The sequence below is a fragment of the Girardinichthys multiradiatus genome, chromosome 17 (assembly GCF_021462225.1).
Source record: "Girardinichthys multiradiatus isolate DD_20200921_A chromosome 17, DD_fGirMul_XY1, whole genome shotgun sequence".
Classification (NCBI taxonomy): Eukaryota; Metazoa; Chordata; class Actinopteri; order Cyprinodontiformes; family Goodeidae; genus Girardinichthys; species Girardinichthys multiradiatus.
Genome location: NC_061809.1, coordinates 25,054,684 through 25,080,865, shown reverse-complemented (window position 1 = coordinate 25,080,865; position 26,182 = coordinate 25,054,684). Strand labels below are relative to the sequence as shown.

The window sequence follows — 26,182 nt, the reverse complement described above, 5'->3', positions numbered from 1 at the left end:
TTGGCTCCATCACAGAGGTCCTACATAACCATTTGTAGGACAGCAGAGAGCTCTTAGTCCATTTATTATCCTGATTAACGCTGCCATCTATCACACAGTGGGTCATTAAACTGGAACACAGACATGTGATACAGGAAGGACACAGAGTGGAGCCAATGACAGCTAGCGGGCAGCTGAAGTGTAACCCCACAGCCTTTATGTTGCGTCTGTAGCAAAACACTCAGACACACCAACAGACTGAGGTGTAAATAGAATCCAAATTGAAAGATAAAAGTCCTGGGCGCGGCGCTGGTGGTGTAGGGATTAAGTGTGCGACCCATGTATAGAGGCTACAGTCCTTGAAGCGGCCGTCCCGAGTCCAGGAGACCTTTGCCGAATGTCTTCCCCCAATCTCCCTATTTCCTGTCTGCCTACTGTCGGAAAAAAAAAAAAAAATATCTATATATATAAAAGAAAGATAAAAGTCCTGATCACAGGGAGAAAGATGCACACTTCCCATTTCAAGATTGTAAAACTAGGAAAAAAAAAAGTACAGACTGAATAAATTAAAGTAATCACTAATTTGTGAATGAATGCCACAACCAAGGACACAAGCTTAATGCTGTATTGGGTAACAAACAGTACAGTCACACATCTATAAATAAAAATGCTCTTTTTGTTATAGGTTAAATACATCTGAGGTGTAGAAGTACTAAAGTGCAACAAAATGGGAAACACACACCGGGGACACACCTGCTCCCTTCTTCTTGTCAAATATTTAATAAACCCATTTCTGATTTCAGATTGGAATATGGACTCTATGAAAAGCAACAGTTATGGTGTGGAATCAATTGTTTCCCTAACATTAAGGAACAGAGGTTGGTGAGTAAAATAGTAATTCCAATTTTATAAGAATTTGTGTTTGTAAAAAAAAAGCCATTAAACATAAACAGAAAAGAACAGCGGGCTAAAGAACATTTCATATATGTCAGAGAACCCAATTTATGACTTTTAAGCCAAACTTAAAGACTGTATTTTCACTTAAAGACAACACTCAGGTAAAGAGCCCTCTTGTTACATAAAGGTTATTTAATGACGCTAAAGATAAAAGTAAAAAAATAAAGTGACTCTGCTAGCAGCATGTACAGAATCAGCCTCATACAGGGACCTGTTCTTTTTAACCAAACTCTCAGTTTGACATTACATTATTTACATTATTTCACCAAAACCAAAGTTGAAACTAGATGTTTACATAAAATGTTTAAAAAAGACACATAACCCATTTTCCTTAATGTCTGAAATGAAATCTAAACCAAATATTTCCTGTTCTGTGTCTGTTAGGATTACTAAAATCACAGTTTAAATGAAAAAAACTGCCCTGATACATTATAAGGCTGAGAAAGGAGACGGGTTCTGGAAGCCTGAGAACACCATCTCAACTGTTGAGTATGGGGGTGGCAGCATCATGTTGTGTGAATGTTTTGCTGCAGGAGGGACTGGTGCACTTCCCAATAAAGATGGCCCTCACAAAGGCCTGATCTAAGTGGGCGGCTTACAAATCTGAACCAGTTACATCATTTCTGTTAGGAGGAATGGGCCAAAAGTCCATCGAACAATCGTCAGAAGCGTGTGAAAGGACACCAAGCACATTTGTCCCAAAATGATCCAGTTTCCAAGTAATTCTACCAAAAACTAAAAAAAGTCATGTAAATTTCTCAATTAAAAAAAGTTTAAAATTTTTTTTTTTTTCAAAAAATCCTGTTCCAGATAACGATTTGGCTCAGCACATACGGGTACAAAATCTCTTAAGTAAATGTGCATCTTGCTTTTGTTTAGGATCTTTATACAGGGAGGAGTTTGCTGATGTTTTAGACAAACTTTAGTTCACATCCTCTATGTTCTGATATGACTTGTTGGTAAAAAGGGCTCGGAACCAGTATTTTCAGGTTAATTGTTAGCAGACAAAACTTACCTCAAGAGTTGTTTTCATTTTTTCACAAACTTATCGGTTTGCTTTAAATGTCCTAATTGTTAACTACTGTTATACCGAAAAGCTCCTGAGCGAAAGCAAAGTGACCGGAAGCTGCAACAAAACAGTCTTCCACATCAGCATAAAGGAAAAACATTTAGATTGTAACTCAAAACACAGGTTTGTTTAGTCACATATATAAATGACCGTCTAAAATATTTTGTGTTTATGTATTTATTTTTACTGAATTCCACAAACCCATGTGCTTTTCGGCAACTTTAAAATCACAGCTATCAGATTACATCTGCTTTGACAAATTTTTACCATGTTCTAATCTTTCACAACCTAAATTAATTTAAATCACTGGAAGAGAAAGACATCAGTCTCCTTGTTATATTTTCTTATGATTAAAAGAAACCATTTAAAACCCAATTTAAACAGTTTTAAAAGTAAATTGAATTTTTGATAAAGTGCTTGAAACAGTGTCTTTGTGTTACTATGCAGACTTGCCAGAATGTTTTAATTCTGGATAGGAACAGTTTTGATTTATTTAGGATAGATTTTCATCAATGTTTCCTAAATTAAATGGTAAATGGACTGAACTTATATAGCGCTTTTCCAGTCATACAGACCGCTCAAAGCGCTTTACACTAGAGCCACATTCACCCAATCGCACTCACTAACGCTCACACATTCATACACCGATACGCAGATCGGTAGGCAACTGGAGGTTAAGTGCCTTGCCCAGGGGCACATCGACATATGGCAGGAGGAAGCTGGAATCGAACCCACAACCTTCTGATTGCAAGACGACTACTCTTCCTACTGAGCCACAGATAAAATACATGTAATTGTATTGTTAAATGTACAAAATCAGTTAAATTCTAATATTATGATCATTTTACTCAAAATTGTTTCATTTAATTACTCAAGTATCTACATTTTTTTCACTATTCTGATGTTGACTAGGCACTGAACACACAATACATGTCCGTTTATATGTTTTTAACCAAATGGAAGTATAAAATATGTCGGAAAGTCACATTGGAAGTGCTTGAATTTGAACATGCCAAAGCTGCAAATCTGAGACCTTTCTGGACCCGATCAGGACATTTGTCTTTACATGACATTTGGACCAAAATAGAATCAGAATTAAAACAAATATTAAAAAAACATCTTCTGAATCATCTAACGTTCACCTTAAGTTTGACCCAGGACACAAAAAAACTTACAGCACAGCTGATCATCAGAGGGTCAAATGCTGGTGAAAATCCAAAGAATGGTCCCATTATTTTTTAGAGACATCTTAGCATTACCTAGAGCTTTTCTGTGTCCACTGAGCAAGAAAGTAAGGCACAGCATGGGAATGGTAACAGCTTTTAAAAAATAATGTGAAGGACAAACTGAGGTAAAGACTTAAAAAGGATAGGATGCAGCACTGAGTGCTCAAAGGAGCTCAGCTTTTAATACACAAACAAATTTTGTTTGTGGACATGTGGGAAAGCATGAAGTGCTTGTTTTTTTCTGTTCCTTCTCTTGATCTTCTGCTTGCCAACTAATGGTTTCCAATATTGTCCATTTGGCTGTGAAGACTTAAGATTATAGCGCACGGTGAGGTGTCAGGTGATAAAAATCTGTCTTTAATTACATGTTTCCACCGGTTCAGATTAAACCTAAGTTACTTGGTCTGTGTAGCAATCTTAGCCATCACGTGCGGGCTCCGATCATCATCTCCCCTGTGAAATCTACGTGGATTACCAGACGATAGGCCTGATTTCGCAGGGCTCAGACTATTAACGCTCTGACCTTGGATTTCAACCAGGCAATTTGTCTAAGAGCTGGCACAGCCTTAGCTGGCCCTCCCCAGCTCTGTCCGGGCATCACAATTGGTATGAGGAGCAGTAACTCTCACTGTCTGCGCATCAGCCTTCAGCCCAGAGAAAAATGTCTTTTCTTTACCACTCAAAGGTTATGTTTAAATTGCTGTGATGAACTGCTTCACATCCATCAAACAGAATTTTCTTCCTTCTTGTCCTTTTATTTATCACTCAGAACTCTTAAATGTGGCCATTTCTTTATCACATTGACAGGTGCTTTATCCAAGTCTTTTTTTCTAGTGTTATCCTTATGAATGATGCAAAATTAAAACAAAAAAAATTTATTTTCTTTTTGCAGTCTATTCAGAGGGAAGAACAATGCAATGCATTCTCACATTTATTCCCATCATAACCAGACATTATATGTCCTATTCGGATTTTTATGTTGCAGCCAAACAGGAAGTAGTGAAAATGTGTGGCCTTTGACTAGGCCATTCTAATGGTTTTGATATTAATAATTCCATTGTTACTCTGGCTGTATATTTAGGGTCATTGTCATGCAAGAAGGTAAATCCACATCCCAGTCTCAAGTCTAATGCAACCATTAGAAGAAGAAAGGGGTCCCCTCCGTATGATGCTGTCACCATGGTGATGGTGTGTTCAAGGTGAAGTGCAGGGTTACGTTTTCCACCATCTTCTCACCAACTCTGACCGGTTTTCCTGTATCTGCTGAGGGAAGACATCCCCATAGCGTAGTACTGCCACCACTGTGTTTCATTGTGGGAACAGTGTGTTTTCCATCATAGAAAGCATTTTGCCAGAAAAAGCTAAACTTTGTTCTCACTAGATCTAAGAACTTTCCACATGTTTGCAAAATAGTTTATTTACAATTATGCAAATTTGTAAATATAGCTAAAATGGTTCATTCAGTTTCAATCATGACAAAGCCTGTTCCTTAGTTCTCAATGCACATGTTAGCCTTACCTCCCTTTCTTATCTTGCAATAGTTAATTTAGTTAGATCCTGGATCCAGGTAATCTACCCTCCTCCTTTTTGATCAGCATATCCCTGTTCTGTTACTGCCATTTCTTCCATTTGCTCTCTATATTTCACCTCATCCTCCATCTTAAGTGCCTCAATGGCAGCAGCTTTGTGAGTGGTCAACAGAGGAAACGATGCTTGTGTTGCAAACGCACAACGTTTTTTGTTTCTCCTGGTGTATTCTGTTCAGAGAGATGAAGAGAGAGTTAGGAAAGTGGTTTGGAGTGAAATCATCCTGCTTGCAGCTCCTCGCTTGAAGAAAGCACCTCCATTAGGGATTCAGGGGAGAGTTGGCCATCAGACAGCTGGGTCTAATGGGACACCTAAGGCACAGATAAGGGCTTACACACACAGAAAAGGCACTCTTCAATGTCAGAACTTCCTGACTGGTAGCAATATGCATATATTTTTTTCCATATTGATCTGGGGATTGATATGGTCATGGAAGAAAGTAGATTTAACCATTACTAAATTGATTTGGCCTTATGTTTTTCATCTCTACCACACTGTCTCATTCACAGACAGAGGCAAAGAGATTTTTTATTTAGGATGTCCTGCTGTCTCGAACAGTTCATGGTTCCCACACCAACAAGGTTTCCAGGACCTTTAAACAGTCCCATAACATCATAGATCCTTCACTATACTTAGCAGAAGGCATGAGTTGCTTTTCCAGACATTCATCAGTCATTTCAAACTAGACCCACCTCAAGTGTTTGTCAGAAAGCCTACTGTTAGCTAAGATCCCTGTAAGGTTCAATGAACATCATATGTTAATGCAGCGCTTTGGGTGTCTTGTTGCTGAAAAGCACTATACAAATAAACATGACTTGACTTTTAATTTATTTGTTCAGTTACTACTCTGACTCTAGATATGGGCAAGTTTTGTCAGGTAGGTATTGTCTTGTAATCATTTCCTGACCTATGGAGATCTAATACATCGGCTTCATTTAAGTGACATTTTCCCATATTTTTCCCCAATGTGAGGAGCACCATAATATATGCATACCCAGAGAAAAGTGGAAGTCCTGGACTACTGAACACTAATAGTATAAATAAGAAAATGCTTCAGTTGGGTTAATTTTAAAATAATTGCTGATTTTGTTAAAAAAAATAAATTATTTTCTAATTTAGGAATATATTGTCAGTTTTTTCAGAGCATTATCGTGCAATTGCAATAAAAGCTGAATATATTTTAAAGCTTATAGCACACTTTAACAGGGATTTCAATAACCGTGTCGTTGAAGCACCAACACATACATAAAGCTGATGGGGGCAACATAAATGCATGCATGCAGCATTTAATTGGAAGTGCACCTGCATTTAAAACACAGATGATGGATGGCTTAAAGCCCTCCAGATCTTATCTTTGATGGTCAACATGACACTCCGTTACAACTGTGAGCTCCTCCGAGGCTCGTAATGCAGGTAATTAGAGAAGAAGAATCACAGTAAACACAGTGAAGAGTCTTTCGTACACACTTATTTCAACTAAAACATCACTCCAAAAGCAAAGAAACAGACATTTATATAAGAAATCAGAAACCATCAACAAGAGTGAAAAAAAGTATGTATTATTCTTTGATCAAATTGACTGATCTGCATTAGTAAACTAATTTTATGCATTTAAATATTAAAATGAACTAAACAAATGACAAAAATAAAGACACACAACAGAATCCGTCTGTGTGGAGGCCTGTTTTGACCCTTATTTGGTCAATCTTTCAAGACTGGCATTCAAATTAGAAGGTTTTAGTTGATAGACCAAAATGTCTCACCACAAATTAGAAATAATTTCCATGAAAACACCTTGTTTTAGACATTTGACATGGGACTTTAACAACGTAACCTCAATTCAACCTCTTTTAAATATTTATTCTTGAGATTTTAGACCAGATGAAAAGGTGCTCATCAGCTAAGGGCACAGCCGAAGTAGATATTCAAAACTACCATGAACGTTCAGCAGAGAGGTCAGTGGAGTGAGGAGAAATCCACTGGAATCCCTAATGTAATGAAATAGTCACAAACAAGGTACCACACAAAGAACCGGGAGATTTTTAACAACATGTTTTACTGATAACCCAGCCTTAGCCAAATGAAAAGTCCGTTTTGATCAATAAGTTCAGGAAAGCTGGATAAAGGCAGAATGAACATAAACAAGGTAACTCACAGGGAATGGTGCGGAGATACAGGTTGTCCCGGATGATCTGCTGCAGCTCGTGGTCCACTGAACCTTTCTGGAAACGCAGGTTGAGATAGCGCCGGAGGTCCTTGTCAATCACACCCCCTGGAAACAAGTTACGTCAGTCATGACAACCAAAACAATTGATTCAAATCAAATCTGTCATCTATCAAGCCAGTCTTTGGTCGGAAACAAGGTAAAACCAGATCGAAAAAGGGCATAAAACAAGCACCAGCGAATAACCAGGAATCTCTCAGTATATTACCTTGCAAAAGTATTCACACCTCTTGACCTTTTTCACATAGTCGTTTATTTGTGAAATTATGCATAGTATTCAGACCTTTAACTAATCAAATAAAGTGTGGAGTGCATTTGTATTTAGCCCCCCTGAGTCGATACATTTTTGTCTGTTTTCATTTATTTTGTGGCACTACTGGCTTTATTTTGCAAGATGACCAACAAGAAACAGGGTGGAGAGATAGAGGGGAAGACATGCTGCAAAGGTCAATGGCCAGTAATCGAACCCTTGAGGGCAGTGTCGAGCACCCCCCCCCAAAATCTTTTGACTCTTCTTTGCTGAAAAGAACAAGCTCGGGCAGAATGGATTTGGAGAGCATTGATGTTCTTGTCTTTGCACATATTCTCAATTAAATTTAGGTTTGGACTTTGACTGGGCCATTCGAACACAGGCATATGCCATGGTCCACGCGATTTCTTTGTAGCTTGAGCTAAATGTTTGCAGGTTTTCGTGCCACTCGCAGGTGGTCTAAAATCTTTTACAGCCTCTATCAGGTTATTTCCCCAGGATTGCCTTGCTTTTCTAATGATCTTCCCATCAACCTTGATCAGCTTCATCTACCAGGTTGAAGAAAAGCATGCCCACAGCATGATGCTTTCACTACCTTGTTTTATTGTGGGGATGATGTATTCAGGGTGTTTGTTTCCTGTGACCAAACATTGTTTTTTGCATGTAGAGAAAAAAAAAAAAAAATCAACTTTGGTCTCATCTGACTGGAGCACCTTCTTTCACATGTTGGTTGTCTCCCTATCATGGCTTATAGACAACTGCAATTAGGGCTTCTTTTAACAAGCTTTCTTCTTGTCGCCTACATCATGGTTATAATTTAGCATCTGCGGGTTTTACACTTTAGGAATAAAACCACTGACCAATAATCTGAGAGCCTGCAGTGAAATCTATGAATACATCTGTACAGCACCATCAAGGGCTGGTGAAGGAGTTAATTGTATTGGCTCCTGGGGCACGTGTGCACTGACGTCTGCGTTTAATTACTCATGGATTCCCCTCCTTCACTCCTCTGGGGGCTGTTTTAAGTCCTTCCTACTCTCTCGGACCTAAGAAACCTCCTCCTTTTCCCATTACCATCCAGTTCTGTGAATGGACACCCACTTAAAACCAGTAGATCCTGCTGGCTCAGCGGGGCAGACAATAAAGCAGGGATAAAGGGACTGATGTACAAACTGAGGTGGGATAAAATGGGCATCAGATTTTTTCCCCTTACACAACAAATGCCAGCTATAAAATCCCATTCACATGCAAAGGGCAGATTCTATAAGGCCAACACACTTGTCAGCCTCATTATTAACCTTAATAGCAGTAAAGACAGACAGTGATGGGTAGAAATGTTGCAAAAACTGGTCAGAGATTAATCTAACCTTCAACATCCAGGTTCTACACAATATCAATTCCCCTTCCTACTTCCTCATTTTCCCCTCTGCAAACCTAAAGCTTGACATGTTGAAGTGCACACATGACAGCAACACACACTTGCAGACAGACGCATCCAAACACGCAACCCACTGCGATCAGCCTCAGACAGAAGGTGGAAATAACCTAGTTTGGAAGTTGTCTGTCATACTGGAGACATGAATTATTTAACATATTCTGTTTTTGTTTTATTTCTGGAAATATGCAAACACAGAAACACAAATGCATATAATCAGCAGCATGCATTAACTCCAGACCAGTTCATCGAGTGTTTCATTGTGATCATGCCAACCTGAATTAGAGGGACTGGCTGCAGTGTATCTGTCAAATACGAGCGGCAGTGCAACCAGTCTGCTTTACATTTGCATCAGAAAAGAACCCAATGAATCTGCATGCTGAAAAGGTGAGTGCACTCACAATCGCTCAAATTATCACTGTGAATGGCAGCTCTTGTGCAGCCGGCTCAGAGTGCGAGGGTCCGGTCTTTGCTTTTTTTGTGATGCAAAATAATCTCCACTGGAATAAATCCGACGCGGATCTATCCTGTTGGTATTCCTACCCCTCTCTTCCTCCGACTCCTTACAGAGGTGTTCAGTCCCTCAGGTCCTCAACTCCGTCCCTGTTTGCCCAATCAAGATGCTGCCAGATAGACTGTGAATGGAATCCACACTCATTGCTCTCCACAGAGGAGAGATGGAGCAGAAGAGCGTGGCACAACGAGCGGCTCCGATGCACAGAAGCAGTGAGCTAGAGAAAGAGAGAGCGAGAGAGGAGAGGAGGGGAGCGAGGTGAGGGAGAGCAACCGCTGAAGCGCCGCTTTGCCGATGGGGACCTATCACACCAATACCCTGGTTTCTCCAGAATCCATCCAAATTTCCAGGTCCTATGTTGCCTCCAACGTGTGGAACCCGGTACTACATTTGTCTCATTTGTTGCTTTCTCCTCTTACCGTAGTCCTAAGCATCAAAATAATTGTTTGATTCAAATTTGCTTTGTGTGATTTGTTTGGAGTGGTCTTATTGAAAGTCTTCACACCCCTAGGACTTTCTCATTCTGTCACAAACTGTAATGTACTTCATAGTTTTATGCAATAAATGTGAAGTGGAAGAAAATTGATACAAATAAAATTCTAAAAACGGTCTGAATGGTGTGCATTTTTGTTCAGCCCCCTTCACTGTGATTCTATAAAATCAAATCCAGTGCAAGCATCTGCCTAAGTCACCTAATCATCCAACAATGGAAGGAGTTTGTCAGAACTGCAAAGATAGCAAAGCTGAGAAGCTGGAGAAGGAGGGTATTAATAAGAGAAGCAGCCAAGAGGTCCATGGTAACTTTGAAGGAGCTGCAGAGATTCCCCTGTGAGAATCTGTTGACAGAACAACAATTAGCTGTGCACTTTAGGGACTCAGAACACATGTGGAAGAAGGTTCTCAGGCTTGGTGAGAACTACATTCAAACACCATCTAAGGTAAAAAACACTGGACATCACTCTGAACCCAGTTCTCACCATGAAGCAAGGTGGTGGTGGTCAGAGCTGATGAGAAGATGAATGTAGCTAAATACATGTTAGAGGCTGTAAAAGACTGTAAAAGAAACTGGGGTGAAGGTTCATCCTTCAGGAGGACAATGACCCTGAACATGCAGCCAGAGCTACGATGAAATGGTTTAGATCAAAGCATATTTATGTGTTACAATGCCCTAGTCAAAGTCCAGATCCCAAATCCAAATGAGAATCTGTGGACTTGAAAATTGATACTCACATATGCTGTCCGCCCTATCTGACCAAAACTTTATTTTTTAAAGAACTGGTAAAGCTTAGTTGTTGGATGTGCAAAGCTGGTAGAAATATACCCCCAAATGATTTGCAACTGTAACTATAGCAAAAAGTGTGTCTGCAAAAATATTCAGACTTTTATTTGTAAAATACAGTACCTGTAAACCCAGTGTTTGCTTTGTGTCAGTGTCGAACATAAAATCCTAATAAAAACCATTAAAGGTTTGTGGTAAGAAAGAGACACATTTTCAAGTTCAAAGACTATGAAATCTTTTGCAAGGGACTGTACAAATTTCTCTAGATGTTCAATTGATTTGTTTCCTAATATTTCTGGGCATTGACAGCTTTTCAACCTTTTTTGGCAGCTTCATCTCAAATTATTATTTAAGCAACAAATACATTTATAAAATATAAAAATTTAAACATAATTTGTTTTTATTTATGTAACTTTGTCTATGAAGTGTCAAAAACAGATTTTCTCATGAAGTGGTATGTTGAATTGTCTCCTACAGTAAATTAAGCTTCAGCATTTATTAGGCTGCTGTGGTGACTTTCTAGAGCAGGAAAGCCTTCATACGTTAGATTTAACTGACATGTTGATGTGCATCACGTGTTGTTTGTTTCATTTCCGTCCTATCAGAAATCAGAATTTCACACCTAACCTGTCATTTTATTTTCTGAATATGTGAGAAACAAACATGAATGTACATCTGTGAAAATATCCCAAGACGCACTCCATTTCCTGTCGCAATTCAAGCAAAAAAAGTCAGACAGTGTAGCAGCTCAATATTTTGCAACAATAATCCCCAAAACCCTTTCATTTTCCCACTACTGTTTACTGCGAATACAGTAAACAAAAATATCAGCAGAGAATCAAAGATCATAAGCTGGAAAATCCTCAAAGCTACACAGATAAAGAAAAGCGGGATTAATACCCTCAGGGGTCCCTGAGCACTCGTTTTAAGGTGCCCAACTTAAAATACAGCCACATGCAATGGAAAACCAGCACACATGGAATCCACAGGATGATAATCACCAATTATATTCCTTGAAAAGTTACTAACTTCATACAGTCTGTCCATCCATCAATAATATCCATCTTAGCAGTGACATTCTCCAGGTCCTAAGGGGAATCACAAGGCATTTCCAGGCCAGAAGACTATATATTCCTTCTAGCAAGTTCTGGGTCTGGTCTGGATTTTGTTTCCAATGGAATATAACCAGAAAATCTCCAAAAAATGGACCATTAGGGAGATATCAGAATCAGATAGCCAGACTACCACACCCGATTTATTTCAAAGTGAATAATGAGGCTCTTTTCAAACACCTATATCTGGGATCCATTCATCATCTTCCACTAATACTTAATAGTGTCATTCTCCAGCTTATTCTAGGGAATCCGAAGGTTTTCCCTGGTGGGAGAAGGGAAATTTAGTCCCTACAGCAGGTTGTAGGTACGCTCTTGAATTTTCCCCCTTTGTAGCATGTCCGGAAAACCTTAACAAGTCACCTACTCAGGAGATGTCTTAATCCCTGCCTTATCCACTTCTACTCATGTCAGTGCAGTCAAGCGGATTTAACAATTTGTGCTGTCTATAGTTAAGTGTGGAGACGTAAATGCCTTCAAGTCCATACAAAGTAGGAGTAAATTTGTCCATCCATCTCACATTTAAGCCTGCCATCAATGGGACAATACAGTGACTTACGTGAGCTTCTCAACCTGAGGCAGAGACTGACCAAGTTAGGGGGACCAATCTACCTTCTTCATATTGAGAACTATAGCCTAGACTCTCAATCCATCTGCTTCAAATCTTGCTGTGAACCATATCGGTGTGTCCAGAAGCTATACGTATTAAGACACAGATAAAACAACGTCATCTGCATAAAGACAAAAATCAAATCCCAAATTTCTCAAATCACACACCCGCAACTGCAAGACTATGCCTTGAGATCTTATCCAAGTACACCACAAACAAGCGGCACCTCCAGCACTCCATAGTCCCACACATATATTTAGTCCAAACAGTGCAAGCAAAAGTCAATTTAATCAATCAAAGGCCCAGTTGACTTTTCACTTTGGTGATACTCATGCTCAACAAAAACCATCCAAGAATATATCTAGCAAAACTCAAAAGGATTATGAAAAAATGGGATAGCGGAGTAGAATAGGATGTCATAAAAATCTTTATTTTGCCACATGCAGACGACAGAAAAAAACAATTGATTCCCATGGAGAAACCGATGTTTAGAGCAATAAGGACAATTTGCAACAAATTTCTCCTCATATTTCAAAAATGTCTCGTAAAAGAGAAACAAATTTGTGCCAAGAAAGTTGACACAGCTCTTGCCTTTGGTGATTCAAAATCCAACAAGTGACCACCTTATATTACTGCATGCATGTTTCATTTCAGTCATTCACAGGAGTCCTTACTTCAGTTAATCAAATGACAACTTTGACTTTTTAAATTAATAGTACTTAAGGCCAGTAAAAACCACCCAGACAACATAAAATATAGGTAGAAAATGCTTCACACCTTCAAACATGAGTGCAAACCCATGTATCTAATTAGCACACAGCATTGCAATTATGATACTGATTAGGGTTAGCCATAATTTGCATAGCTCTTTTCTTTCTACGTTTCCTCAAAATGTCCCCCACAATTTTTGTGTGCTTTATTTTACTCACTAGGAAGTTCATCCAACTGGCTGGACATATCTTTGGCACTTAAAGTATGATGTCATGACGCATTGATGCAGTAATTCATGCAAAAGGAGCCCACATCAAGTACTGCGTGCATAAAAATGAACATACTTTTCAGAAGCCTGACATTTCTGTTTTAAATATAATTTTGATTGATCTTATGTAATATTCTAATTTTATGAGAGAGTGAACTTTGGGTTTTCATTATCTGTAAGCCAGAATCATCAAAATTAAAAGTAAGAAAGGCTTGAAATATTTCACCCTGTATGTAATGAATCTATATGATATGATATTGAACACTTTCAAGATATTCACATTTTTTGAGATGTACCTGTAGATAAAAATTATTTTTTATAGTTAACATGCTAGCTAAAGGACTGCAGAGTTTAAGATGGACCGCTTGATCTTTTTAGCCATTTCTGATGGTCAGCCACATTTACCTTTCTAATGTTGTTGCTGATGTCTTTCCAACTTGGCATTGAGGTCAACATCTGTATTCTCTGAGGCAGCAAGCTGCCAAAACTTTTCATAGAGTTGGTCACACTGATGATGATGATTAGGTGAATGGTCGATACTTTGTCATGTCATTCCTATAAAATCAGCCACAGTGGACTTAGTTTTGTTGACATGTTTTTTCCAGAGGCAGATGTCTGGGTTGCCCTTACAGTAGATCTGAGTAAACATAGAAATTCAGAAAAGTCACAAACTGTCTGATATGAGTTTGTCACTTAGTTTTGTACTTTCGGCACATATGGCATGTCCTTCTGTTCTTAGCAATTTTGCACAGGATGCTCTGGTTCAGCCACTCCATCTGCTCTCAGATTAATTCCACTGGTGCAGCCATGTGCTAACAGAAGAAGGTGAACTTTTGAACTATTGAAACACTTTAGTAAGGCCATGGGTTCATTCGGTTATTACAACTGTTAGAGCAGATATGGATTCATGGGGTATTCTGAGAGTGAACATTAAAGCAGATTAACTTAAGTAATGATGTTTTTGTCAATGCAGTGATTTTTTTTCAACAGGTCTAGTATCAGAAAGATGCATTAAGGGAAAACACTTAAACAGAACCTGTCTGACAATATGAAACAGGGTAAATTAAGTAAAATACTTATTTTTTTCCCATCAAGCCAGGTTGGTTTCCAGAGTTTTTTGCCCTTCAATAAATGAAATCCTAATTTAATAAACTTTTTTGCATTTACTCAGGTTATTTTTGACTAATATTAAATTTACTTCATTATCTGAAACAGTACAATGTGAAAAAGGCAAAAATAAAAAAACAGTGTATGGGGAGATGATCTACATGAACTTTTATTGTGTGACTGTTATGTGATACCAGCAACTGTAGAGGATGAAAAGTGGTTGGAGAATAGAGACAGAAATACAAGAAACTTTAGAGAAAATGTTAGTGTTAAAAAGGGAAATAAAATCAACTGTTTTGTTCATGAGCCAATCAAATGGTCTTAAAAGCATAGATTTTTATCTGTTCACTAACAATATTCTTTAATTTCTGTGTCTTTAGGTTTAAAAAGGAAAAACAAAGTGAAAGCACAATGCTTGAAACAGCATCTTGGCACGATACAAGATGGAAGGGCTCATTCCTGCTGTTTAGGAAGCATTTATTACGAGTTTAGAAACACAAGCAGGCATCATGGCTACTTTCTTAACAGATGGGTCAATCATAAATCTTTATTTTTCTTGTAGAAAAAGAAAATCCCACATCCCCATTTAAGCTTAGCGGGTGTCATGCAAATCTCCCAGGAGGCTAAAAGAGACAAAACAGCTTGTGAAGAGTTCAAAAATAAGAGAACAGCTTGTTCACTCGGTAATGGAGGTAACAGTTAACTACTCTGTCAGAAAATAGTCCAGCTCAAACAGATGAACTGGACTCCATTGACAACTAGTTTATTTAAAATGTTGAAAGCAGATTATGTATGTAAAGTGTTCTTGTTGTTTGTTTGGAGATGATGAACTGATATTCACCCACTTGACAAGCTGAGCATCCCTCACACACTTCCTGTTTACTGTGTGTGCTGCATTGCATTTTAAAACAGTGGGTGTTAAGTTGGCCAGTAACTACAGTATTTACATGCATATAACCCAGGGGCACGTAGCATGAACTGGTATGGGAAAACTCCACTTTATTTAAGTTCTAAAAAGAAAAACACTTCAAAAAAGGTTAAGAAATAACGGTTTTTTAAAGCATGCTCAAACTGAATTCAATGTCCAAGTGCAAGTGCATTACAAGAAAGAGAATGAGCAAGGGGTCTTCTTTTGCTAAGAAGAGTTAGAAATTTCTTACCATTTTAACATCAAACTTCATGGCAAAAAGCATTGGAACATTTCAACCACCCAAGTTTAAAACCAATCTTGAAACAAAAGATGCGGAGGAAAAACATCTGGAGATATTCACAGACACTACTTATTAACAGAAACATCTGGATGAAATCTGAGCTACTGGAATGAGGTCCACACTTTTAGATTGATTACTGGTGGAGTTATTGAGTATGCCTCAACTCAGATTGGTTGTTCAGTTGTTGTCAGCAGCAGCAGCAGCAGTCAATGGGAGATAATTAGTACATGATTCATCACCATAGGAACACAACTTTCATCACTGAAATACAGCAGTATTTATGTGGAATAAATAACAGTACAGATATTTTTCCTCCGTGAATAAAATTATCCCAACATCATTACATCAGTGGGAGTCATTCCCATTATAAAGTATATTATAGTCCCATTTTACTGAAACTAGTGGCCCTAATCCAGATGGTGCATTCAAGTGCAGCTAAAACACTAAATGCTTGTTGAATGGCATTCTAGAGTAGTTATGATTTGGCTTTATTTGCTTATTTCAGAGTAGATGTAAATGTTAATGTTTTTAATGACCCACATTTAACTCTGCAGTGTTGCACCAAGTTTAATGAGCCTTATTAGGCAAACAGATAATCATTTGTTATATTTATAGTGTCACTGTGTTGGAATTAACCAGGAATTTAATCACAAACCTACGACAGACCAAAACAAAGTAGCACATAATTGTGAAGTTAAAGGAAATGCTTTCACCAATATTTGTTTATAAATAAAAATGCATTCAACATGCTTTTTTCTTCGATACACAAGAATCCACTAGTGTGTGATTTACTGTCGGTATAATCCAGCTGATCTGTGAAGGCCTTAGAGAATGGCTACAGAACATTAGTGAACAAACAGCATCATGAAGATCAAGGAACATAGATAGGTCATGGAGAAAGTTGTGTGGAGGTTAAAAGAATGGTAAGTTTATAAAACATCCAACATCTCACAGATCTGTTTCATACATTTAAAAAAATAGAAAGATCGCAAAACTGAAAATCTTACAAAACTGACAGGTCAAGCAAGGAGAGCATTATTCAGAGAGGCAGATAAGAGCTGCATGGTATCTCTGGAGGAGCTGAGGAGATCCAAAGCCAAAGCTCAGAACATGACATAAGGAGCCACACCTTTAAGAATTGCTCCTTATGAATCTGCATTTAAATAATGTTTTCTTTTAATTTCACCTGTTCGGCTCATGTTTCTCTTTAATATAATGCAAAAGTTTGCTTATATGCAAAGCGACACGTATGAAGCACAACACAGATATTCTTGTGGGACTTTTTGTGTTTTTGGTCATAATCATTCTCTGTGTGCCTCATGAAGATAGCATGTCATAAACGATTATTTTTCAATTCATCTTATGGGGCCCTCTTCCTCTGGAATAGTTTAATGTCACCCAGATGGAGAATAAGCGTCACCAGCTGTTTACTGTAATCTTCCCAACTCCCAATATTAGCATAACAGCATTAAGGCACATTGTCATCCCTAATCAATCCAGGAATTAAACAACAAATGAGAGCATGGAGATTTAAGATAATTCAGAAGACCACATATGTGACCAATTAATTGAAGCAAATAAAGTATTTAAATAGCAAATAATCTGAAAGCACCTACACTGATTCTAATCACACCCACCAAACATAGACCTAACACTAAGCCCTTTTTGAAACTCCAGCATGGATTTACCCTCAGTCAGCTTGAGGCTCTACAATAGAAGCATCACTGATAATACTGAGAAGCACCTGAAGGGCATATATAGCATTAAAACACATTGTGTTTGTGTTTGTGTGAGTGAGAAAAGTCAGGGAGCTCCAGCAAACAGCTGTTTGGATAATCAGGCTAATTAAATGATCAAGATGAGATTAAAAACCTTGCCAGTTTTAGCAGACACACACTGAGTTTTGTTGATTAGTCTTCAATGAACACGTGCGGTGTGCCAACTCTGTGCTGAAAGTGCTGGAAACTGCAAACACCAACTGGTTTTTCACATGGAGTACACATTTACTGAAAGACAGAAACTTTAATTGTTACAGAACATTTGTCCCGCCCTGCAACAAATGGGGTTTGCACACATAAAGCTTAAACTGATTTGTTTATTTAGCAACACCAAAAAATATCTGTCAATGTGTGTGGTGTATGGTTGAAACCAGATATTTACATACCTCGTATAATAAAATGCATAAACGTTTTTTTTGCCACTGTGACGTTAATTCAGACTACACATTCCCTGTTTTATAATCTGTTAGGATGAACTTTATTTTGTTTACTCAATACAAGAATAATTAGAGAATGCGTTCATATTTATTCAAATATAGAAGTTTACATTTCCTTGGTATTTAGCTGAGTTGCCCTCTAAAATGCATTTAACATTTAGTTAAGGCAAGATTTGTTTTACATACACCATAAAAAGTTACAAGCATCTGTTTTTTCTTAATCAGTCTGTTTCAGATCAGTTAGGCTCACCAAATTTATTTCTATTTACCAAATGCTAGAATAATAGATAGTTTTATTTTTATTACATTCTTAAAATTCTGAAGTTTACATACACCAAGATCACTATGCCTTTAAGCAATTGAGCACATCCCCGTTCAGATGCCATAGCTTAATAAGGTTAATTCACATAATTCACATCATTTCAGATAAATAGAGGCATACCTGTGGATATACACTGCACAAAAAAATAAAGGGAACACTTAAACAACACAATATAACTCCAAGTAAATCAAACTTCTGTGAAATCAAACTGTCCACTTAGGAAGCAACACTGACTGACAACCAATTTCACATGTTGTGCAAATGGAAAAGACAACAGGGGGAAATCTTTGGTGATTAGCAAGACTCACTCAATAAAGGAGTGGTTCTGCAGGTGGGGACCACAGACCACTTTCTCAGTACCTATGCTTTCTGGTTGATGTTTTGGTCACTTTTGAATCTTGGTGGTGCTTTCACACTCGTAGTAGCATGAGACGGACTCTACAACCCACACAAGATCAGGAAGGTGAGGAAGGTTTTTCACATGCAAACGTAATTATCAGTATGGAGACATGAGTTTAATAAAGACTTTGCAGCTGTGTCAAGTCAGCTCTAAATCAAGTGCTGATAGGATATGATGGTAGAAGAGAATGCGGCAAAGCGGTTAATATACATAACGCGAGAACTAACGGTATTTCAGACCTGAAGTATTCTGCTAAATTAAAAATCATTTCTTTTGTAAATCACTTATGATGGTTTTTGTCAATTCACAAAATAGAACTAAAAAACAACTGGTCTAATCCATATCTAAAAACATACCGTATAATTTAATCTATTTTTACATTTTTCAGTACTTCCTGTCTTCCTATTTTTGAAATAAGAACCACAAGGTAAAGGTGTCTTTTAATGCATCAGGTGGCCTATTACCCCCCAGGTCTATGGCTCCCACAGTCAATTATAGACTGGACCTTCCTTCTGTTGCTTTCAGCTAACCGACCCAAGCTCACTCATTGCCATGAAAAAATTAACTCAGCCCACCAGCTGCCTTCTCGTCTCTGTGTGTTGTTGATGTGCAGCATCTGTCTCCTGGCAGGGAGAGGCCTGCTCCGTTTAAACCTGGGAACGGGACCCCAGTAGTGCCGCTGGAGCAGGAAATGGAATGCCTTCATCCTAAACCATCATGTGGTGGACTGATGAGGAACAGCATGGCAGAGCACACTGGTACCTCACATTAATGGAAGCTGCCACACATCCAAACACATGTGGCACCATTTAGACCTATCAACATTTGATTTGGCTGGTACAATAACAGCGAAGTTGGCTGAACCTCTTCTGAACCTGATTTTGCAAATAAAGCACGTGTCTACACAAGGCGCCCCCGCCTCCAGTGAACAAATTATTTGCATGCATGAATGCTAACTGGGAGAGAAGCAGCTGTGATTTGCATGGGAGAACAGAAGGAAATGAACACTGATAATCATGCTGCTGTAGTCTTGATGACTTTAACCACAGAGGGATCAGATTTAGTCAGAAAGTAAATGAGCTTTCTGTTTGGTGTCATCAGGGTTGGAACAGTCTGAAAAAGTGTCAGTTGATTTCTGTAATTTTCAGTTCAGGATAAATATGGAAAGAGAACTAGATTTAGGAAAATTATTAGTAGTTTTCCCCATCTTGTAGATTACATGTTCCATCTTTGATTTTTACTTCATGTTTCCTTCATTTTTCACTTTTATGCTGTTTCTTTATATTTGGTCACCGCATCCTTTCTTCTCGTCCTTTCTTGCATCCTTCCTTACTTTTCATCCTTGCTTCCCTCCTTACTTACAGTGTCCTGCCTAGCTTCCTTTTCCTCTAATGCGTCATCCTTTCCTTCCTTCCAGTTGCTTTTTTTTTCTAGACTCTTATTTGAAGCATGCCTACTGCAGGCAGATCTACCATAAATCCATGGTGACACTTTCTAAAATGACCTGATAATGTTAAAAAGCTGGTGCATTACTTGGCATGTTGTAGTAGTAACCCAATAGGATGGCCCTGATTGCTTTCTTTATTTCTCTTCTTATTATGTGGCAGCCCTTCTTAATACATCAAAGCGTCTTTTAATCCCCTTTCAGCAGCCAATAAAAATGATCCACTGATATGTGCCAAAGATCGAGTTCGTGTTCCTAAAGAGGCTGTTTGGGAATGTTAGCAGAATCTTGCACCCTCCAGCGAACCATCATAAATCAGCTGACGTAAACAACAGGTGACAACTCTCAGTCCTTGCACTAAGTACTATTTCAGCTATTTTATTTTTAGTTCTGCATCAAACTTTTTCTACAAACACACATCTGCATATTTGGCAGATGTAACGGTCGAGATATCAATAGAGGTTTTATTTGCTGAGCTAATTTTGGCTCCCAACATTGATCCAACTGGCAGGTTTACCTAAAAGTCATTTGCAGCTGTAAAGGACCTCAGCTTCACTTTGTTATGCCTGCTTAAAAAAAACAAGTAGCAAAGCATACTCAACCCAGTCATTAAAGGTTTTCTGCACAGCAAGTTCGCATTTAAATCTGAGCCTAAATATCTTTTATCAACCGCTTTCAAAGAATCTGCCTTATAAAGACCAGACCATGAGCTCTCTTTGGTTGTGCTTTTTAATTTCTGGATCTACTCCTTCCTGTATGACTCGGAACGAAATGATCCCAAGCTATTACCTCCCTTTGGCTCTCCAGCAGTCAAAAGGATGAGTGCCATGTGACCAGTAAATAGCACATTAAAGCAAATGAAACTTAAGAATCACTCACTCTATGAACACATCTCTGTAATAGCTTTTTCTTGTCTTTTCAGTTCTGTTTTTAACTTTTAAACCTTCGTCTGCTCTTTTCACCTCTCTCTTCACTGGCAGTTTCTCCACTTTCTTCACGTTACCTTCCTCCTTTTCTCTCTGGTTTTCTATATTTGTAGAAACACTAGCATCTTTAAAAAGCAGTGAGTATACTCTATTTCAGGATTTTCTGTATGACTAGGTTGGTCAAAGTGTAAATAAAGAAAATGATTAAACCTATAGCGATGATGCTGCATAAAAGTGCATCTCAGAAACAGCCTGAGACATTGGTGTTTGGATGAAAAAAATTATATTTAAAGAGCAAAATGTAAAAATCTATTTATTGAGCTGGCCTGGGCAAATCTCTGATTATCTCATATATATATATATATATATATATATATATATATAGTACAGACCAAAGGTTTGGAGACACCTTCTCATTCAAAGAGTTGTCTTTATTTTCATGACTATGAATATTGTAGCTTCACACTGAAGGCATCAAAACTATTAATTAACACATGTGGAATTATATACTTGTTGGGACCTACAGCCATGGATTTCAACACTAAAACTCTGGTATGGACATTCCTGGAACTTTTCAAAATAAAGTGCATTAACCTTCTTCCAGCACAGCCAGAAAAGGGGATAACGGCGGACTTCCAGTGGCGCCATTACCCAAATAAAAGCACAACTCCGAAGGGGGAAGGGGGGTAGCAGAGGACGTCCCAGTGATGCCACTGCCCGTATAAGACCCCCACCCTTCCCACATATTGCTCTCTTCCACGCGGCCTTGCAGAGGGACCGGATAGGAGAGGAAAGCGCGCTGATGTCTTTTGCTGGCAAAAAGACATAAATTCAACTGGATCCAAAGCCATACGATCATCGATCATATGCAAAGTTAAGTAGAATGAAATACTGTGTGTGTATCCGGTATTTTCATTCATGAATAGGGATATTAAGGTGTAAGAGTTGCTTACATTTTCTCTTCGAGGCCACACAGAAGCAAAACTGTGTCGAGGAGAGACCCCGGTGGAGAAGCTGTTTCTACAAGCCGAGTCTGAAGGAAGGACTATGGCCCGCATCACCGTGTTACGGTAACGAACAGCTGGTTGACGGACCGATCGAGCTGACCAGCTCTCCGGAGCTAACTCTTCTGTTCACAGAGCGAACGCAGAGGTTAGCTACAGAGCCAACCGCTTGTTGACTGGATACCTTCTTCAAACTTCGCCCTAGGACAACATTCCCTCAACATGGTCAGAGGTTAGGTTTGGGCAGATTAACAGATAGGTTTAGGATGAAATGATCTAAACGTTTTCATGTTATGAAGTTTTGTTTTGTGGAACCTGGCTATCTTTAGCGCTAGTAGGCTAGCTACGGCACGCGCCGGTTCTGTGTTCTTTGTATGTTGTAAAGTTAAGATAAGCTTTATTTAAAGGGTGATTTTAAACAGAAGATCGCTCATAACGCGCCGTCCGCGCTTATGCATTTTAACCCTTTTATTAACACTGGTATTTTAAAAGTATGTGTTGATTCTGGTGCTAAGCTATCCGCTTCTTGCTAGCTTAACTGCTAATGGTAAGAACACGTGTGTGTGCTAGCATTAAGGCTAGTCAACGGAAAGGTTGTTGGTTTTCAAGCTAGTGGATAATAGTCCCTGAACATCATTTACTAGAGTTGATAACTAAGTAAACACCATTAAGCCCCATTTCTCCAGAAAGATTTGGCTCTTTTCCAAATTACTCAATAATATTTCTTCAAATATTATTTCAATAAATAAAGGCAGTTAATTAGACACCGTTGAGAATTAGTCATCCAGGAGGTTGGTTTTATTCAGCAGATCATTATTTAAAACATTATTTTATTAAAATACTATTTTACCTGATCTTGCATTGTGAATTGTTGTCTAAACATTTGCTGATTATTTCTTAAGTTAGTTCCAAAACTAACTTAACTTCACTTCCAGATTCTTCCAAGATAATCCTTGGTTCTCAAACATAAACATTGCATGGTAATGTTGCATCACTCTTTTGGTCCTAATTATCAATCATCTTTAATCAACTTGTTTATATTGTACATAGCCCATTAGTCTTGATTATTCTTTAATTCTGCTTGGTGGTTTAGTTGGATTGTTTTAGCATAGTAAAGAGTTTGTTGATTGAAATATGTTTGACTTTGAGTTGACTTATTTTTGTTAATAAATTCTTGTATTTTAAGAAATTGTGTGAATTCATTCCATGTGTGAAGAGTTTTGTTGTTCAATAATGTCAGAGCTCGTCTCACACCTTTCTATTCTGTCCTAATACCATCGCCTTAATGGGCTGGTATTCACAGGACAACCCTTAACAGACCGAAATATTATTTGATAAAATATTAAAATATTAATATTAAAATATTAAATAATATTCTCAGATTCATATTTACAACATAGTGAACAAAAAAGTGTGAAACAACTGAAAATATGTCTTATAGTCTAGATTCTTCAAAGTAGCCACCTTTTGCTTTGATTACTGCTCCGCACACTCTTGGCATTCTGTTGATGAGCTTCAAGAGGTAGTCACCTCTTCTGCGCCACACAAAGACACGGTGGTAGGAACCAAATATCTCAAACTTGGACTCATCAGACCAAAGCACAGATTTCCACTGGTCTAACGTCCATTCCTTGTGTTCTTTAGCCCAAACAAGTCTCTTCTGCTTGTTGCCTGTCCTCAGCAGTGGTTTCCTAGCAGCTATTTTACCATGAAGGCCTGATTCACACAGTCTCCTCTTAACAGTTGTTCTAGAGATGTGTCTGCTGCTAGAACTCTGTGTGGCATTGACCTGTTCTCTAATATGAGCTGCTGTTAACCTGCGATTTCTGAGGCTGGTGACTTGGATGAACTTATCGTCCGCAGCAGACGTTTTCCCAATTGTTCGGACTGACTGACCTTCATTTCTTAAAGTAATGATGGCCACTCGTTTTTCTTTACTTAGCTGCTTTTTTCTTGCCATAATACAAATTCTATTCAGTAGGACTATCAGCTGTGTACTGTATCCACCACCTGCACAACACAACTATATATATATATATATATATATATATATATATATATATATATATATATTAGGACCACTCCGGTATCTACAGAACCTCCACCACTGTTCCCAGTAATACCCTGAAGCCTAAAATTGCTTCAGAGTCACCTGTTGATCATCTTGTGTAGAAATAAAACAAATCCTGCAACAGAACTACAAACTTCTTCATTTGTGCAAATAGTTAATGAAGTCATTACAATTTTGCAACAAACCAAATCTTTCTTTGTAAGCAAATTCTAGGTGACTAAAGTCAGTTTTTATTGATAGGTGTTTTACCAGATACCTTTTATAGACCTTTAGCAACATGTCTTGGACACTGTGGGACATGGTTAAAATGGACAGGCTTCAAAATTGTGTTGCCCTGACAACATTGTCCTCTCTATCCGTGTCCCACACACCACTGAAAACCCATTTCATTCAAATCCTTCGATATGTTCCCATTTTTCAATCTTTAGACCTTTATTTTGTAGAGCTCAAGAAAACGACTTCTTACTTTCAGGTAACAATATGACCTGAGGGGCAATGGGACTTTTTAGACAATTAACACCCAGCCATAAGTTGTTTTAAGCAATCTCTGTTGATGGTATTAATATATATTATATATGATAAAAATAATAATATATTATTAATTGTATTAATCTCGGTATTACTAAACATTACTAACACTGAAACAACTAGAGATATTTCACAGTCCTAATCATCTGGGTCCGTATTCACAAAGAATCCTAAGACTAAAAGCAGCTCCTAGTGACGTCAGTCTAAGAAAAATCTTAGAATTTCTCAAATTCTAGGATTTTTCTATGAATTTTCCCTCGGTAAGATAAAAATTATTCACAAAAAAACCGTGGGCCTTAGGAAAGCGCCTAAGGTGAACAAATGTTAAGAGTAGTGAGGAGGACTTTTAGTGAGCCTAAGTGTCTTAAGCAGGCAAGATGGTGGAAAGACCAAAGGAAAGGAGAGATATTCTCCAAACAATGAACAATAGTGAATTAATAAGACGCTACATGACATAAACCTCATCATCCCCCGATGGGGGAATTAAATAGTTTCAGCGGCAGGACAGATTAAATGTAATATTAGGAAGGATAAATAAATAATAGAAACAATAATGTTAATGAAGTGAATAAGTATTTGCTGTATTGTACGTGATGATGTCAGCAGCCTAAGCCTAAATGATCATCTACAACGCTCCCTTATGTGGAGAAGTTTTCTGGTGTTCTACTATCTCCTCTCTAGTTTCTGATTGCAGCAGGAACCATACCTGCTCACCTTCCAGGCTGGTGCTGAAAGCAGAGGGAACGAAGCATTGATCTGCTGGGAAGGCCTGTTTGTTCCCACCGTGATCCCAGGACCAAATCTACCTTTCAATACTCTTCTCTTCTCCTCCACCAGCAGGCTCTGCTCCTCTGTTCAGTTCGGTTTTGTCAACCTTTTTTTCTCCGTTTTGTTTTTGTCATTTTAATTCTGTTTATTTTATTTATATAGCGCCAATTCACAACACATGTTGTCTCAAGGCACTTTGCAAAGTCAGGTTCATACATGCATGTAGCGACAGTGGAGAAGAAAAACTCCCTTTTAACAGGAAGAAACCTCCAGCAGAACCAGGCTCAGTGTGAGCGGCCATGTGCCACGACCGGGTTTGAGAGAACAGAGCAGAGACGCAAAAAGAACACAGAGCACTGATCCAGGAGTACTTTCTATGGGAAGGAAAAGTAAATGTTAATGGATGTAGCTCCTTTAGTTGTTTCACCTAGAAAGAAAGAACAGATAAACTTTGAGCCAGTTTTCAAGGATAGAGTATGAAAGAGAGCACATATAATTAGTTACAGTAAAAGCTCAGTCAATTACTATATATAGGAGAGAGAAAGGGTTAAACACTGAAAAACAGGGCCAAGTGGATCATGTGTAGAAGGTGAGCATTAAATTGTTGCCAGCAGAAGCTTGGACGATGCCCCTCTCCAGAAAGGTGTCACATAAACCACATAAATTCGTCCAGATTCCTAGAAAGAAGAGCTGCTCCATCCAAAGTGGGATGGACGCCGTCTCTCCGGATCAGACCAGGTTTTCCCCAAAATGTTTGCCAGTTATAAATGTAGCCCACATCATTTTCTGGACATCACCTAGACAGCCAGCGGTTGAATGACAGCATGCAGCTAAATATGTCATCACTGGTCAGATCAGGGAAGGGACCAGAGAAAATTACGGAGTCCGACATTGTTTTGGCAAACTTGCACACCGAAGCAACACTAACTTTGGTGACCTCCGATTGACGTAACCGGGTGTCATTA

The 26,182-nt window shown here is 38.4% G+C and overlaps 1 protein-coding gene across 8 annotated transcripts in view; it reads right to left on the bottom strand.

The window, feature by feature from the left end:
• magi2a (membrane associated guanylate kinase, WW and PDZ domain containing 2a) overlaps positions 1-26,182 on the bottom strand; it is a 305,513-nt gene that overhangs the window by 213,931 nt on the left and 65,400 nt on the right. For 7 of the 8 annotated variants that reach the window (XM_047389222.1, XM_047389220.1, XM_047389221.1 and 4 more), the window contains exon 2: positions 6,974-7,090. In XM_047389222.1, coding sequence (XP_047245178.1) covers positions 6,974-7,090 — 117 coding nt within the window. Of the gene's footprint in view, positions 1-6,973; positions 7,091-9,128; positions 9,703-26,182 lie in introns of those variants that run through there. The other variant, XM_047389219.1, reaches the window with a different exon arrangement.